We start from the raw sequence: 17,135 nt of genomic DNA, 5'->3' as shown, positions 1-17,135 counted from the left end.
AAAAATCCATTTTGGTTGGGAATTTTCAAGAAGCAAAAGCAGTGTAAATATCTAGACCATATTTATACACTTTAGGTGAATTTTCAAAACAGTAAAGGTGATATATAAAGAAATACATGAGGGTGAACACTGCGAGCAACCTGGCTCTTTCGGTTCTGAATCGATGCAAAGAACTATTTTGTGCATGGCAAAAACATTCAGATAAATTATAGTGAATTTATTTCAAATTTCATTTTAAAATGTGATTGCACATTTATAAAGATTACCTAGCCAAGAAAGACCTCAAAGCTTTTAGGATCTAAGTTTCTGTGTTAACTACAAATTCTAAAATAGTTAAAGGACAACTGAGTTCACATTTTCTTCTGTGAACCCTAATTGATATTTTTGCTTCCAGTATCATTGTCTTTTTCATTATTAGGTACTTAGAGGCTGTTCCCTTTAAAGGCAAACGAGACCCCTAGCCTGGGAACCTCCATATGTCGTGGGTGCAGCCCTAGAAAAGATGAAAATAAAAAATAAAAAAATAAAAATAAAAGTAAACGATCAGTTATCAAGGCAGTCATAGAGGGCTAGTGGTATATGGAGATGGAATGAATATTGATGTTTTCCTCCTTCCCTGTCCATTGCTGTAAGAGAATCAGACTTCTAGAACTCATCCCAGGCCATTTTCTCTATTCACAGAAAAGGAACTTGGGCCAGACTTCAGTCATCAATAGCAAGGATGATTATTTTCTAATCCCCAATTAAGGAATATTTCAAGTCCTTAAAAAAATTGTGTAATAAAATATATTTAAGTTCTAACTGAAATTTAATATTTTCAATTACAGATAAGTTAAAAATTTAAGTTCAGATTCCTCTTAGCCTTTTTTTTTTTTAGAAGAAATTCAGTATGTGACTAACATTGTTTTTAGAAGTAATTCAGTATATGACTAATGTTGTAGACTTACAGTTTTAATTTGAAAATTAAATACAAACTCCTCACACATGGTTTTGGGCAAGCCGGTCACAACTCCAAGTGTCAGCTGCTCTAAATTCAGATGTCAAATGATAGGATTATTTCAGAAAAATCCTTGCATTCATTATAAATAAAGGTAAATGTGCAGCCTCATATTGCACCACACAGTTAGAAAAAAGTTACTACTTTCAGAAAAAAATTAAATTAAATTAAAATTGTTTCAATAAATCACTAAGAGGATTAACACATTACACCTTTCCAGGAAAGATTAATGTTAGTGATCAATGCTGCTTTCATATGAAACTATTTTTTTTTTTTTTGGTCTTTTTGCCATTTCTTGGGCCGCTCCCACAGCATATGGAGGTTCCCAAGCTAGGGGTCAAAACGGAGCTGTAGCCACTGGCCTACACCAGAGCCACAGCAACACAGGATCCGAGCCGCGTCTGCGACCTACACCACAGCTCACGGCAACGCCGGATCTCTAACCCACTGAGCAAGGCCAGGGATCGAACCCCAAACCTCATGGTTCCTAGTCAGATTTGTTAACCACTGAGCCATGACGGGAACTCCACATATGAAACTATTAAAAAGCATTTAAAAGGGCATTCATTCATCTGTGTGCATAAGGACTAACAGAACTAGACAAAGTTGAGAAAAAATATAATTTCAAACCTGGGTGCATAACTTAACCATAACAGGGCTCTTCACATTTAATCTTAAGGAAAAGACCCTAGAGAAATCACTAGAAGATTTCAACAAGAATGAAATAAAGTGGTTCCTTTTCTCTACTTCCAAATTCTCATTTAGTGAGGAAGAGATGACTTATTTTGGTCAGGGACTGTTTTTCATCAGGAGTGCCAACAATAACTATAATTAACTAAAACTATAGGAGAAATATTTATACTCAAGTGAGAAAGAAAACAGGTATTAATTATAATGTTTCATTTAGTGGGAATGAAATGAGGAAGAGAGTTAAGACACAAATAGGGGCTCAAAATTATTGTCAGACTTCTTTTTTTTAAAAAAACATTTAATTGCAAGTGAATCTTCACTTCAGTCAAGTTGTTTGGATATTGATTGAGAAAGTAAGTCTAAAGGCAGTCTATACCTAGAGTTATAATTGAGGTAAGATATGGTGTGATTGGAAAAATGTCATTCTAACTATCTACCTACCTACCTGTCTTCTGTCTATCTACGTATCTACATATTACTTTATTATGAGAGGCAGAATAATAAAGTGAGTGAAAACCAAGACTTAGGGCAAATCCGCCTGGCTTTGAATCTTGGTTCATCAGGCTGTGGCACTCTTTGCTTCACCTTTTTATGCCTCAGAAGGTGTTCTTCTATAAAAGAGTTTATAAATTGGGTTGCTATGAGAATTAAATGATTTTTTTTTTTTTTGGTCTTTTTGCTATTTCTTTGGGCTGCTCCCGCGGCATATGGAGATTCCCAGGCTAGTGGCTGAATCGGAGCTGTAGCCACCGGCCTATGCCAGAGCCACAGCAACGCGGAATCCGAGCCGCGTCTGCAACCTACACCACAGCTCACGGCAATGCCGGATCGTTAACCCACTAAGCAAGGGCAGGGACCGAACCCGCAACCTCATGGTTCCTAGTCGGATTCGTTAACCACTGCGCCACGATGGGAACTCCAGAATTAAATGATTTAATGAATCTAAAACACTTAGCCTGGCTCATGATAAGGGCTATGCATGTGTTTGTTTTCATTGTTTTCCTCCCCTCCAGAGATGAAAATTTAGCCTACTGGATGCCTTATTTTACCTGGGGAATCCAGTAAGGCTTGAACCTAGGGGTCAGCATATGGCTGAAATATATTAAAAGTATGGACTCAGAGTCACGGAAATGTTGTCCATAGAACATAAGTAAAATTTAAATGAATCATAACAATATTTAAAGAATCTGTGTGTTTTCTTATCTGATGGGAAGCATCAGACAAATGTAGATGTATTTTCTGATGTCCAGAGGTGTGCAACATATGTGAATCAGGCTTCCATATGCTAGCAAAGAGTAATCCAATCAAATTTGACAGCAAGAGAACAGCTATCTGTAGTTTTAAATTTATTTTTTGATGAATCTAGTTTCCAAAAGGAAACTAGAATACACTATATTTGTCTTTCTATTCTATTAATACTGTCTCAATATAGATATCAAACTAATAGTAGAAACCAAATGACGTTAAGTATACAAAGGAGTGCATTTGCTTCTCAATTTACCAAGTTGCATATTTTCATACTGTATATCATATATCACAGGAAAACATCAAGACAGATCAATGTAAGTGATTAGTGATTTGAAAAATGACAAATTGTTGTTATGGTAGAACATTGCCAATGCATGTTCTCAATTTACCAAATTAGAGTGCCAACTTTTGCAGCTTTCCTACACACTGCAATAATTCTACGCAATCCTCTCATGGATGCTGCCTAAGTTAAAATAATTAATGTTTAGTTCTACTACTCTGGTGTTTAAATTTTTGAAGTATTAGTCCAACATGACATTAATGGTGGCAATTATAATCATAATTATTGTTAACATATGACACTTATTAAGTACTTTTCATCAGTTAATGTTATATATTGCGTTGTGTTACAGTAAACACTGAAAAAAAATTGAAAAGACTTTCAGAAATTGTTTACCTAAACATGTTTTGCTGTTTTGAATTTAATTAAAAAACTTTTTTGAATCAGGGTAATGAAATAACACTAAAGAAAATCATTTCAGAAAGGAAATACATGGACATTTTCTACCTATAACTAGAATTTCTAGTATTTCTATAATTCATTGCCTTATTTATTTCAATGACATTCACCCACATACTTAAAATGAAGGTAAACTTCCTGAACCAGATCCTGGAGAAATATTTTTTTTTTCTCTTGGGTACTGCCATTTCGACTATCACGAGATATGAGGAGATTTGGCCAGCAAATGTATTTTGAATAGTTTAAGCATTTCTTTCTTACAAAAACTAAGTAGGTTTTAGAAATACAGTTCCTTAAGTAAAACTATGATTTTTACATTGACACTTACGATGCCTATAAATGACTGTGATATTATTTTAAATTGAAGAGTAACAGAGGCAAGTCACAAACAACTAGAAACTAAATTTTTGGTGGTGAGCACACTGTAGGGTACACAGAAATATAATGTTGTACATGTGAAAATTATATATAATGTCATAAGCCACTTACTACAATAAAAAATAAATTAAAAAAAGACAAGTCATAGAATAAAGCAGGCTACAACGCTAACATCTCACACTTGAACAGAATTGTATTCCTGTCCAAGAGGCCCTTTTGCCCTTTATGTGTTGTCTGGGTCACAATGTATTGTCCTTAATATAGAGGTCCAGAGAGACACCCTAGGCTGTCTATGAAATGGTCAGAGACACAATACACTGCAGATTTCTAAACACCATACCCAGAGATGTCAATTCAGTTATTCTTTGATACTACTCGGGAATCTAGATTTTTCATAAGTAAGAAAGTGGGTCCAGGGACCACCTTTGGAGAAACACAGTTTTATTAAGTAAATTTAGAAGGTCTTAGAGCAGGGCTGATCTTGTTTATATATGAAGAGGCAAAAATCTGGCTTCCTGTTAACATCTCACAGAGACTATTAGGCCAGTTCTAAAGGACAATGCTTGAAACTTCAGTGTGAGCAAAAGACACTGCATGCTAATTTTTTTCAATTATAAATAAAAATCAGCTGGGTGTTGAATAATTTATGGCTTCCTGCAAAGCTGTATTTGAAAACATCAAGCTGGCAGCCTATGCCATTCCAGCCCACGCATGGACAGCTGCCATGCACACATATCTGTTACTTTTTTGGAGATTATCTCCACATGCTGTATTATCTGGCTTTCCACATTAGCAAGTAACATGAAGCACAATCGATATCACAGAAGCCACAACACAATTAAAGACAAAGATGCGGCATCCATAGCTGGTACAGAAACCTGAAGGGAATAAAGTATTGTCCTCCAATTATGGAAGCTAATCCTGGTTAGAAGTAAAGATAAATCTGATAGTTACTGACTTGCTGGAGTTCCCTTTACTTATAGCTACTCAACTTTCCAATTAGAATGGTAATTGATAATGGAACTTAAGAAGTCAAATTCATAAAAATGGTTGCATTTTAGGAGTCAATTGGATGAGAATGTTGGAAGTGTAAGATTCCTCTGAGAGGAATTTAATTATCTTAAAAGGTAGTAGATAACCATTTCATACACCGATACTTTACATATCAGGTTTGAATTTTCAGTGCATTCTCATTGAACTAAATAGAGAATACTGATTTGGTAAGAATTTGTTGCTTTGACTTTCATATGCTACCCTCCCCAACATGATCCAAAGATTTTTGGTACTGGTAATTCTGCTTCATCAACTGAACAGAAACTGAATTTATTCAGTATTAGACCAAGACAAAAAGAAAAACTCAAACAAAGGTGATATCTGATAACTTAAATATGAGTCATGTTTTTTCCTAATGATAAGTCCTTTCCATTGATGAGTTTTTTCACTCATCAATTATTATTCCCTTCAGATTTTGTTTATGTGGATTGTAGCTTTTCACAGTTTATTCTTAAAAGAAGCCCTAAACGCACCTCCTGTGTGTTCTGGTTCCCAGGTGCCTTCACCAGGTAGGGGCTGCTGTAATGACAAAACTCTGCTCTCTGCTGGCCTCAAAGTAGATACTAGTCTGTGGAATTTGTGAATTCTGTCTCTGACAAGAATAGCATTGTCCCTCTCATGTTCTGTACTCTCTCTGGCATCAGATGGACTGAGATCCTTCTTTTGGACTACATTTGCAATCTCAGCTACCAGGTCTGACTCTGATTCTGCCTTTTCTGTAGGATTATATTTATGCACATGAACAACATCTTCCCTTTCTCCTAGCAGCTTGGAAAGTAGTGAATAGAAATCACCTGTGGAAAAAAGAGAAGAGATAAGGGGTGGAGAGTTAAGACTCCAAAATTTACAAAATTTTACGCCTTAAAAACATCATCTCCTGATTCCTCATAATAAGCAAGAGAGAAGGTTGCTCTCAGATGCTCAAGTATGGGAAGAGGGGGAAAGATGATTTTCCAGAACAGTAAAAAATAGTATGCTTCACATTTCATTTTATAAACCACCCATTTCTTTCTGTTATCTCAGGAACCAACAACACTAGATAACATCTATTAGCATAACAGTAGAAACAAAATAATGCACAGGTGATTGCATGGCATGTTTCAATCAATGGTTTTCATGATGTAGTTGAATTGATTTGGAAGTCAGATTTCATCGGCTTTCTAAAATAAAACATTATCAACAGCTACATCAGAAAACAGCCATCCACACAGGTAAACCCCTTGAAGTTGTCTTTAAAAGCCTATCAAAGATTAATCCCCAAAAAACAAATGTATATTTTTGGGCAAGTGCTATAAAACCAAAAAAATGTAACATCTACTTGGCAACTGGAAAACCAAAGTTTTATTATTATTATGTTAGTGGTATTACTGTAAGTAGCTTCAGTTGTTCATTAAGACATGAACAAATTTTGGAAAAATAACTTTTAACAAACTAGTATTATTGCCATGATTCATCACTAAAATGCATTTCATGTCTTCCTGCACTGAGTAAACTTGTATATGATAATATAATTCCACGAAAACAAATTATTTATAAAATATGACAGATACAAACTAGACTATGGAAGGTTCACGAAGCATTTAATCCTCATCATTTATATCTGTGGCTTCAAATCCATTTATAACAACTGTGTGAATGGGAAACTTATGTATGTTCTCAATGGAATCATAAATCTTCTTTCCTAACCCAAACCCAAAGGTAATCCACAGCGCTTCTTCTTTCCTCACTCTGTACTAAGTATTGCTAATGGAACTTATGACTATGGAGTCCCATTGCTTAATGTTCATTATATTTACAGCACAATCAGATAACATTTATAAAATCTTTTTTATGACCATTCGGAAATAAAAATAATAAGTGCTTCAGTCAGGACATACTTTACTAAAGAATACATTATGAAAATATTGGTGCAAGGGGATATGAAGTCTTTCCAAAGTGATGCTAAGAGAGCTGGCCATGTTTACAAATAAACTTGGTTTAATGTTTCGAAGTTGGTTTTCAGTTCTTGCTCATGAAAGCAGCTTATCCCAGGTGAAATCTTCAATCAGAAAATAATCACCGAGTTTTAGAGCCAATATCAGAACAAAGCAAATTACAATGCAACCAACTCTGGTAGACCACAGTGACATTCTGCCTCATAGAAGAAAAATTAACCCATTGCTGCAAAATTCTCCTGCTCCACAAACTAAATATCAATGGCTTAATATGTTATTGTGAAATGAAACATTTTATATAGAAAACTAAAATGATTTCAGGGACAGATAAAGAACATAATTTAAAAACTTGAGGGTGTTCCCACTGTGGCTCAGGGGTAATGAACCTGACTAGTACCCATGAGGATATAGGTTCAATTCCCGGCCTCAAGCAGGAGGTTAAGGAACCAGTGTTGCCACGTGTTGTGGTGTAGGTTGCAGATGCAGCTCAGATCCTGTGTTGCTGTGCCTGTGGTGTAGGCTGGCAGGTGTAGCTTCAATTGGACCCCTAGCCTGGAAACTTCCATGTGTGGCAGGTGTGGCCCCAAAATGCAAACAAAAACAAAAACAAAAAATTTGAATCCATGATATTAGGCTAATGTTGATGGAGGAACACAAGCCTAGTTATTCAGGTTTGTCAATAAAAATCTAAAAGCTGTGATAAAATACCAAATGCAGAGCACTTGGTTCCTTTGAAATGAACCGTTACAATTACCACTGGGTTAGGAAAACAAAAAAATTAGCAATGTAATGGGCTTGGCTGCATACTGATTGCACTGCTCTTGTGAGAACAGAGCTTCAGAGTAGCATCTCACAGAGAGTACATGTGGGAGACCACTAGATGGCTACCTCTTACATTCTTATACACACACCAAAAAGGTTTTTTTTTTTCCCTTTTCTTCTTCTGGCTTATTGAATATATGAAATCCTGAAACATTAGCCATTTTTCTTAGTCTTATTAAGGTCTTGATTTAGGAAATCTATCTAAGCTTGAGTGCAACGGATGGAACAGAATATAAGTGGAGGAAGTTGGGTGGTGTCTACCCCAGTTTTGTCTCTCAACATTCTCTTCTTTTCATTTTATAATATAGCCCTATTGGGCTTTCACTTCCTTGAATATCAACTCTAAGAACATGCTGTTTCTTCTTCCTAGAACAGTCTCTCCCCAGTAATCAACTAGTTCCTCACCCTTCAGATGTTACTTAGGATCACTTACATCCAAGAAGACAATCCAGGAGTTCCCGTCGTGGCGCAGTGGTTAACGAACCCGACTAGGAACCATGAGGTTGCGGGTTCGGTCCCTGCCCTTGCTCAGTGGGTTAATGATCCGGCGTTGCCGTGAGCTGTGGTGTAGGTTGCAGACGTGGCTCAGATCCCGCGTTGCTGTGGCTCTGGCGTAGGCCAGTGGCTACAGCTCCGATTCGACCCCTAGCCTGGGAACCTCCATATGCCGTGGGAGCGGCCCAAGAAATAGCAAAAAGACTAAAAAAAAAAAAAAAAGACAATCCAGTGAGGGGTGGCTGCTCTGTGCACCTACAGCACTTGGCTCTTTCTGGTAGTATTGTTACTACCCAGTGTCTGGTCTGTATTTCACACAAGTGTTCAAATTCAACCCCTGACAATAGCTACTGACACTTAGTAGCTACTCTGGGCCTTTTAGCAAGCTCATACTTAACCTTTTAAAATAGGTAATGACAACTACCCTCAAGAACTGTTTTGTGGATTTAAAGAAGATAGTTAATGTAAAATGCCCAGGCCAACATATATCATAAAGTAGGTATTACTAAATCATGGCTATTATAATTACTAATGATAAAGATATAAACTCTAGTTCCAACATGCATCTGCTCCAATCTATTATTTACCTAAAATTAAAGAAAAAAATCAATTCCTATTTCATATTGAAGTAATGGGATTTTCATAATGGAAAAAGCCCCCTTCAAGTTTATAGCCCTCTTCTTTTTTTTTCTCAGTAAGTCACTATTGCTGCCACTGTGATTTGCTTCCTGGCTTTGCCAGAGGAGAACATATCTGCTCACTCACTTTCCTTCCTTTCTTCCTTCCTTTCTTTCTTTCTCTCCATCTTTCTTTCTTTCAGCTTATTTTTGGAGAAAGAATTATCCCTACTCAAGTTGTCTGGATGCCGTCCCTCCCTTAGCCTTCTAGAGCCTTTTCTACCTGCTTTTTATTACCTTTTCTAATACAACTTCTCGGCCAAAGATTTGATTCAAGCTATAAACACACTCACTTTGGGCTTATCTTGAGTGGTTTTGGAGGTGAGAAGAAATCCTCCTCTGACATAGTATGTCTTTCAAACTTTTCCATTTTCCCTCTTTCTTTAACAAGTTCTAGCACCACAAGACCTTTCTGTGATAATGGAAGTAGTCTGTGCTTGTGTTACCCCATATAACAGCCCCTAGAGACATGGGGCTATTGCGTACTTGCAGTGTGGCTAGTGTGACTGAGAAACTTAATTTTAAGTTTACTTACATTTATACTCAAAAATAAACAGCCATATGTGGTTAATGTCAACCATGTCAGTGTGGGGTTACACGCTGCTTCATCCTTCCTCATATCCTCTTTCTCCCTAAATGGAAGGCACCTGCTTCTACTCCCTACTTCATTCCCGAACGGTTTCTGCATGAGTTGCTCAAGACTCCTTGGAGTTCCCTGGTGGCTCAGTGGGTTAAGGATCTGGTGTTGTTACTGCTGTGGCTCTGGTTGCTGCTGTGGTAGGGATTCGATCCCTGGCCTGGGAGAACTTCCGCATGTCAGGGGTACAGCCAAAAAAAAAAAAAAAAAGCTTCTAGTTGCCAAAGCCAACAGACTCTTCATCTTGACCTACTGGTGGCATGTAGCATTTTTAAAGTCCCTTTGGAAGCTCTCTTCTCATAATATTGTTCTTTCCAGATTTTTCTGTCATCTTTGCTTCCTCTTATTCTGCCCAGCATATGTTGGTGTTTCCTGTCTATCCCTGGTATTCTGTTATTTTCCCTGGCTAAGGCCTCCTTCTAATAAGTCATCTTACTCACAAAGCTTAAGCTGCTGTATCGATAAGTGACTCAACATGTCTAAAACAGAACTCTTAATCTTCTCCCCATACTCTATCTTTCTATAGTATCTTTCTCAGTGATAAAAGTGTGTTTTGGGTCAATCCATATAGAAAATTATATTTATTCTTCTCTTACCAGCGAATTACAAAGTCAATTGGTTCATCAATGCTGATGTGTCAGAATCACCTTTTCCCTCCCCTGAGTCTTACTATCCTATGAATGTCATGCTGACAATCTACCCCTCCTTCTTTAGAACAGACCCCCATTCCTGCCTTCGACGGAAAAATGTGTATGGAATGGTATTAAAGCTGCTCTACATTTGTGCAAATGACTTGTGATTGGAGGTAACCTGCCTCTGCTAGATACTCCCCAGTTATGTGCCCCTTTCCTCAGCTCTGTCAACCTATGTGGGTAGTATTCTATAATTCTGGGTAGTATTCTCTAATTCTCTTCTGTTCTGGGTCCTGCTGTTATGGGGACCATATAATTTAATTCCCATACTGGGACACATTTGAGAAAGAAAGGGGTGCTGTTAAAATTCATACTAGGCATAAATTGGTAGAGTTCTGGAAAAACTGGGATGTATAATTATCCTGCTAATTCTTGACAGAAGTAACATATAAAGAAGTACTTTGTAAACTACAAATGACTAATAGTAATAGCAACTAATATTTTTTGAGAGCTTAGCATGAGGAAATCACATTACTGAATGCTTTGTACAATGTAACACATTTAATCTCCTTTTAGACAAGGAACCTAATGAAACAGTACTAAAGTGCACAGCTGGTAGGAAGTTGAACTGGGATTCAAAGAACACAGCCTGGGGAGTTCCCTGGTGGTCTAGCAGGTAGGATATGGTGTTTGCACTGCTGTGGCCTGGGTTTGATCCATGGTCTGGGAAGTGGGATCCCATATCAAGCCACTGCATGCTTCAGCCAAACCTTCTCTCCCAAACAAACAAAAAACAAAAACCGAAGGAGAGAGCCTGACTGAGAGGCCCTCCTTCTGAGTGATCCTGGATCTAGGTTTCCTTATTTTTTCTGTACTGGCCAAAACTCTTTCAAATTCTTTCCTGTGAATTCAGTCCTGTCAATCTTATTATATTAATTTTTTTTTTCTTTTGAGCTCCAAGAATCTTCTGAACTGAGATGTCAGATTTATTCTCTAACCAAGGAAGTTTATTTTTGTCCTATCCTGGCTATCTTCTTTTTCTTATACTAAGACTCTAATAAACTAGTTAATATATACGTATACCATGGCGATGTGCACAAAACTGGCCTAAAGAACAATGCCTGGTTTTCTTTGGTTTGAAAAAGTAGAAGAAATGAAAAAAATGCTCTAGGACTTGAAGTAATTTGGCTGAGTGCGTTTGATGTTTGGAAAACACAAGTGTAGCAGCAGCTAATGTGTTAGGAAAAGGAACACAGCAAAATATAGAGAATCTAAAACACTACCAATTAAATTCCAAGTTTATTAGCTGTGTGCTTGCATCAAGTATTTCATGGCTCAATGGACATTTTTCTATCTAGTGGGGATTACTCACCATTTTCTCCCACCAGCCCATAAATTACTCTGGTTTATTTTCAGGAATATAGTGAGATCAAACTAAACAAGAAGGGCACATACTTTCAAAAACTGCCCCATGCATTTTTAAAAATGTTTTAAGATTATTGGATTTAAAAAAGTATCCCTACTTTCAGACAGCACAAAATCTTAATTGCAGCAGGCATTTTTATTTTGAAAATGATCAAGAACCTCCTGGCAATCCTTCAGAATACAAACTCACATTTACAACACAAATCACTAGTACTTCATTACCTAGAAAAACAGCTCTTGTTATTGCCTATTGCTCTGTGATTTCTATGGCACATGGAGAGTAAATAGGATATTCATCAGCAATTTAACCAGTAACAAGTAACCATGCTAATGAGATTACAACTACGCAACAAGTGATTAATAAGAGGGATATGAGGAATGAAAAAATAAAAGCATTTCTTTTTAGATTTTCATATTTTGGGCTTTTGACTCAGTCATAGCTGACTTTCCCTTCTGGTTAAAGTTGATCTGGCTTTTTACTGTTTACCTATTACTAACCTATGACATTTATCCTACTAGCTTTAGAAAAATAAAACACATGATCAGGATAACCAGCTCAAGGATCACAAAGTGAACTTTATTATTTTTTTCCTCCTGTAGAACTCATCTGGCTGAGAAACAATCAGAAATGGCCTTCTGACTCCTTTTTTTTTTAATAAAGAAAATGAGACAAATATTAAAATGGAGAAATTAGGAGATGATGGTTTTTGCAACTTCTATACACACTGATCTATATTGGAAAGTACAACCATGTGATAAATGATCATTCACATCTGCCTATTCTGTTATTAGGAAACCAATCAAAAGAGCATCCAGTCAGCTTCCCAGAGCCTTGGGGGGTATTTAGAATTGCATTTGATAGATGAGTTCAATATATAAAGACTTGGGAGCTGCTCATAAATCATAACAAACCAATAAATTTTTAGTGAATGGAAATACAAACAAGACTTGTACGTTCTTTAAAACAGCAAAGGGGCATTGAGAATGTTTAGATTTAGCTAAGACAATGCTACTAAAATCATTTGGCCTTTATTAGGGTATGTAGGGAGTGTCCTCTTTTGAACAAAACAAAGGAATATAAATTTTAACTACTAAGCCCAGCCTGTATTTCACTCCTCTCAGAAGTGGTTTACCAACTGTTACTTTAAGAAGCTTTTGCAGTAGAACATTGTCTTTTTAGCTTGTAACCTTGTTTCCTTGATTCTGCTTACTTGGTAAAGCATGCTCATGGTAATTCATTTTTGTTAGCATAAAACCACTGTGAAATTATTCTGTTTCACAGAAGGTGTCTGAAGACCTTTAACTATCTGGGGCCATGGAGTATTTTCCCTCTACAAATTGTATTTTTGTCATATTCTCCCTGCCTTGGGAATAAGCAGATCATGCTGACCTTTGAGTAGAAAGATTGATTATATGAGGGCACAAAGACTACAATGAGAAGAGTTTGGTGCAAACTGAATAAAACATGTTAAAGGCCCTTTCTACAGCAAAAGAACTGCTGTTCAGAGCATAATGTACAATAACAAGGACTTACTGGTATTGTAGATTTGACTTCAATTCTGCCTTGAGTTTTTTTTAAGGCATCAAATCTTCCCAATACAACTGACATAAATTTCAATAATACAGCTATACTTTGAATTTTAAAAGAGAGCAACATTCAAATTCAGAAAGCCTAAAAGTCGATGTATAGATGCGCGCTAGTAGCTGGCAAGCATCTTAGTTTCAGCCCACATTCCTTGCCTAAAGGGTATTGATAGAAAGTTCAGGCTGTATTTCTGTTATCGTGAACAAATATAAAAAATCATAATGCATAAGAAATAAAGAGGAAAACAATAAAGAGGAAAAAACATGTATTTGTTTCCTTAAAGTGCCAACCAGAACAGATAAGTAAGAGATACGTTTATGTGTGTCTCCTCTGGAAAATCTCAACACCTTTCTCATTCTGTATAGTCTCCTAGGATTTATTTCCTTCACCTACAATCACTATCTAATTGGGTTTATTGTTTAGTTTATTGTACTTATTACATACACAGGTAATTCTTCACTTACAACATTTTCAAAGCATGGTGACATTTCTGTTTGTTTTGAATATCCATTAGTGCTTTTCTACATGGAGGCAGACATAATCAACTCATTCATATAAGCTCACCTACAGACAAATAGGCTATTTTCAAAGCACTGTGGGCAGGAATATATACATATCATGTAGCCATTAAAAATCATGCATGCCAATGACTTTAGTAGTTGGAGGAAATGTTCAAGATACAGTATTTTAAAAAGGAATATACAAAAACTACATACATTATGATTTAAGTATTGTTTAAATAATGTGCATAGGTATATGTATAATATATATTTCACATACAGAGTACACCTATACACCCATATTTCTGGGGATTTTGGATGATTTTTATTTATGTCTTCATACTTCTGTATAATTTATATATCTTGTATAATGAATGACTTAAAAACAGTCAATTAAGCATGATTTTAAAAAATAATCTCTGCAGATTTAATTAAAGCCTCATTGAAATGCTCTCCATTGTCCATGATCCAGGACAAACTAATAGATAAAGACGTCCATTTAATGAGGATCTTGTGATGTCTCCATAATGACATCTTTTGAGATAGAGCCTGAGATACATGTACCTTTGGCCAAATTTTGTTCTAGAGGGAGCAGATGCAGACAAGGATGCTGCAGAAGGTAAGTGCGCTTGTGAGTAATCACAGGCTGTGCAATCTACATGGATTCACATAACTCAGATCTCTTTTAAACTAATTAATTTCCAATCAAGGATAATATTCTGGAAAAATTAAGACCTAGCAATTTTAAGTGATTGGAATTTCAAAGAAAAAAATACTCACTTCTCTCAAGGAAACAGAGTATTAGATAAACCCTTGTTAAATGTATTATTGGTTTCCTTTGATTTTTTTTCTCTCCATGTTGGAGGTACTTACTACTTCCTGTCCATTGGTGGCACAGCTACATTTCTTTTTCAGCTTATGGCATATGAGCATTTTTCTCTCCCCCATCCCTTTTTTTAACTACCTCAACACTGTATTTATTTATTTATTTATTTTATTTATTTTTTATTGTTTATATTATTGATACTTTTATTATTTTTTCTTTTATTATTATTATTTTTTAAAATAGTTATTTCCACAATATCATGACCTTTCTCTTCCTATCTGCTTTCCCAATGTCTTAGGCAGGAAGCAAAAAAAAATATTGTTTGTATTGTCCAGGTAGAACTTTATTATTTAGCCACTAATCTGTACAGAGCTTACTTTGAGTACATGTCCTCTGATGTTTTAGGTTTTTTCTTTCCTGCCCCTCAACTGTTTTCTTTCCAATGGGAATCTCATATCTGGTGTGACAAACATAGATGTTATCTATTAGTTTCTGGCCAGCACAACTGAAACAATTCAGGGTTTTTATTTATTGGAAATTTGAAATATTAAAAGAATCAATACTATCAGGAGGAACCCTTGAACATAAATTGTTTCTGCCAGAACATCAAAATAGGGCAAAAGGTTAAGTTTGAGGGCTTTCTTTAAAAATTAGCATATATGGCATAATTTATGTGAATAATTAGAGCCCTCCTATCAGCTACTTGGTCAATTTAACACCCTAGGGAATGCATACAAATAGAAGGTTTGTGCAAACAAACATCTCTGAGAAGAATGGGCTATTCTCAGTAATGAGCAGTTTTGCCCTGTGTATTACAAGGAGACAGATTGATCTCATTAACAAATCAAATGAACTATATGTACAGATATGCATTTAGTATATTTCTGTATTTCTCTTTAAATTCCAGGCTGATGATCCCCAAAGACCAGTAGAATAATAGGTGACACTAGCCCTTGAAATGGTTTTGGTGAGGTATTTGTCTTCACATAAGCTAGGAGGTAACATTCTGATGGTCCCACCTAATTTCAACATATGAATGCTATAGCCTAATTTCAACATATGAATGCTATAGCCTAATTTCTGCAGTATCAAAACTGAGTCAAGCTAATGATTTTTTTTCTTCCTAAATCACTTTACAGTATTTTAATTCATAAGTAGAATAAAATGGTAACTATAGAAAAGTAATTTATTATGTATCCATAGAATTGTTCTTTGAAACCATTAGGCTATACTGGGTATATAGCCAAATATAAATATCTGAGTATATTTAAAAATCTTAATACCATATGCATATGCTACCAAACACACAAGGGTAAATGAATGGTAATATATGAAAGTGTACTAAGGGATTTGGTTTTTAGGCATATATGACACCTCCTAAAAACCTATTGTTTGGAAATAACAGATTAAACCTAACATTTAAAATTCTCTCTGCTAATAAAACCTAATCTTTTCTAATCTTTCAGGGGTTTCAGTGTTTTCCTTGATCAACTTAAATAACTTCAATAGGAAAACATAGTCCAGCCTCATTGTCCATAGAAACATTTTACAAGCTGCATCTACTAAGGGGTGGTCCCATTGCATACTGCATCACACATGTTGGTATTTCAAAATGTATTCTAAGACAACTCAAATTATTCAAAGACATACATTTTAAACAGTATGCACAATGTCAAAATAATCATTTTAAGTCTGATCAAATTTTAGGACAATTACAGTAAACACAAAACTACTATATTTAAACTACTGATTTCCTTACAAATACATATATATATACATGATTGATAAATTTAGCTATTTTAAGTCGTAATCAATAGTTCATTATAAACCGTTCTGAATAAACTATTTAGTATAAAATCATCGCCCCTTTTACGATTTAATATGAAAATAAAAAAACTTTGAGCTAAGTTTTTTGTTTTTTGGTTTTTTTTTTAAGGCCCTTTGTTAGAATGGGATGTAATGGTACATACTCTATATAATTTCAAAACTTTTATATTACAGTTTACCCTATTCCCCTTTCAGAGTTTTTTTCCTTTAAAAAGTCTGAGTTTTTAATTTTGCAAATACTATTAGCGCAAGAGTAATATCTTTGACCTATACATTTTGAATAATTCCAATAGTGGTTTACAATATCCAAAGAGTCACAAATTTCTATAAGTTGCTAATAGAACAATCCTATCTATTTCCTATACACTTTATGTTGACATTAGAAGTGGGTTTATATTAACAGTAAAATAATATTTTTAAATATATTAAATCTAGGCCAAAGATGACTCGATAACATACTTCAACACCTATGCAAAGTACTTATCTTCCAAACAACTGGCAAGAAAGCAAGATTCAGGAGAATAAATTTTCAGTGCCAACACATGCAGAATATGACATAAAACATCAAGTATTACCACTTCAAATAAATAGGACAGAGGAAGAATGAAGCATTCTTAACTCATCAGGTGGCAACACACTACAAATGCATAAGACAATTATTCCCTCCTAC

The 17,135-nt window shown here is 35.5% G+C and overlaps 1 protein-coding gene across 2 annotated transcripts in view; it reads right to left on the bottom strand.

Moving 5' to 3' along the window:
- Positions 1-17,135, bottom strand: part of PAM (peptidylglycine alpha-amidating monooxygenase) — a 151,836-nt gene that overhangs the window by 34,126 nt on the left and 100,575 nt on the right. For both annotated transcript variants that reach the window (XM_047778367.1, XM_047778368.1), the window contains exon 14: positions 5,579-5,899. In XM_047778367.1, coding sequence (XP_047634323.1) covers positions 5,579-5,899 — 321 coding nt within the window. The remainder of the gene's footprint in view (positions 1-5,578; positions 5,900-17,135) is intronic.

The sequence above is a fragment of the Phacochoerus africanus genome, chromosome 4, assembly GCF_016906955.1.
Source record: "Phacochoerus africanus isolate WHEZ1 chromosome 4, ROS_Pafr_v1, whole genome shotgun sequence".
NCBI lineage: Eukaryota > Metazoa > Chordata > Mammalia > Artiodactyla > Suidae > Phacochoerus > Phacochoerus africanus.
This window is presented reverse-complemented; position numbering and strand designations above follow the sequence as displayed.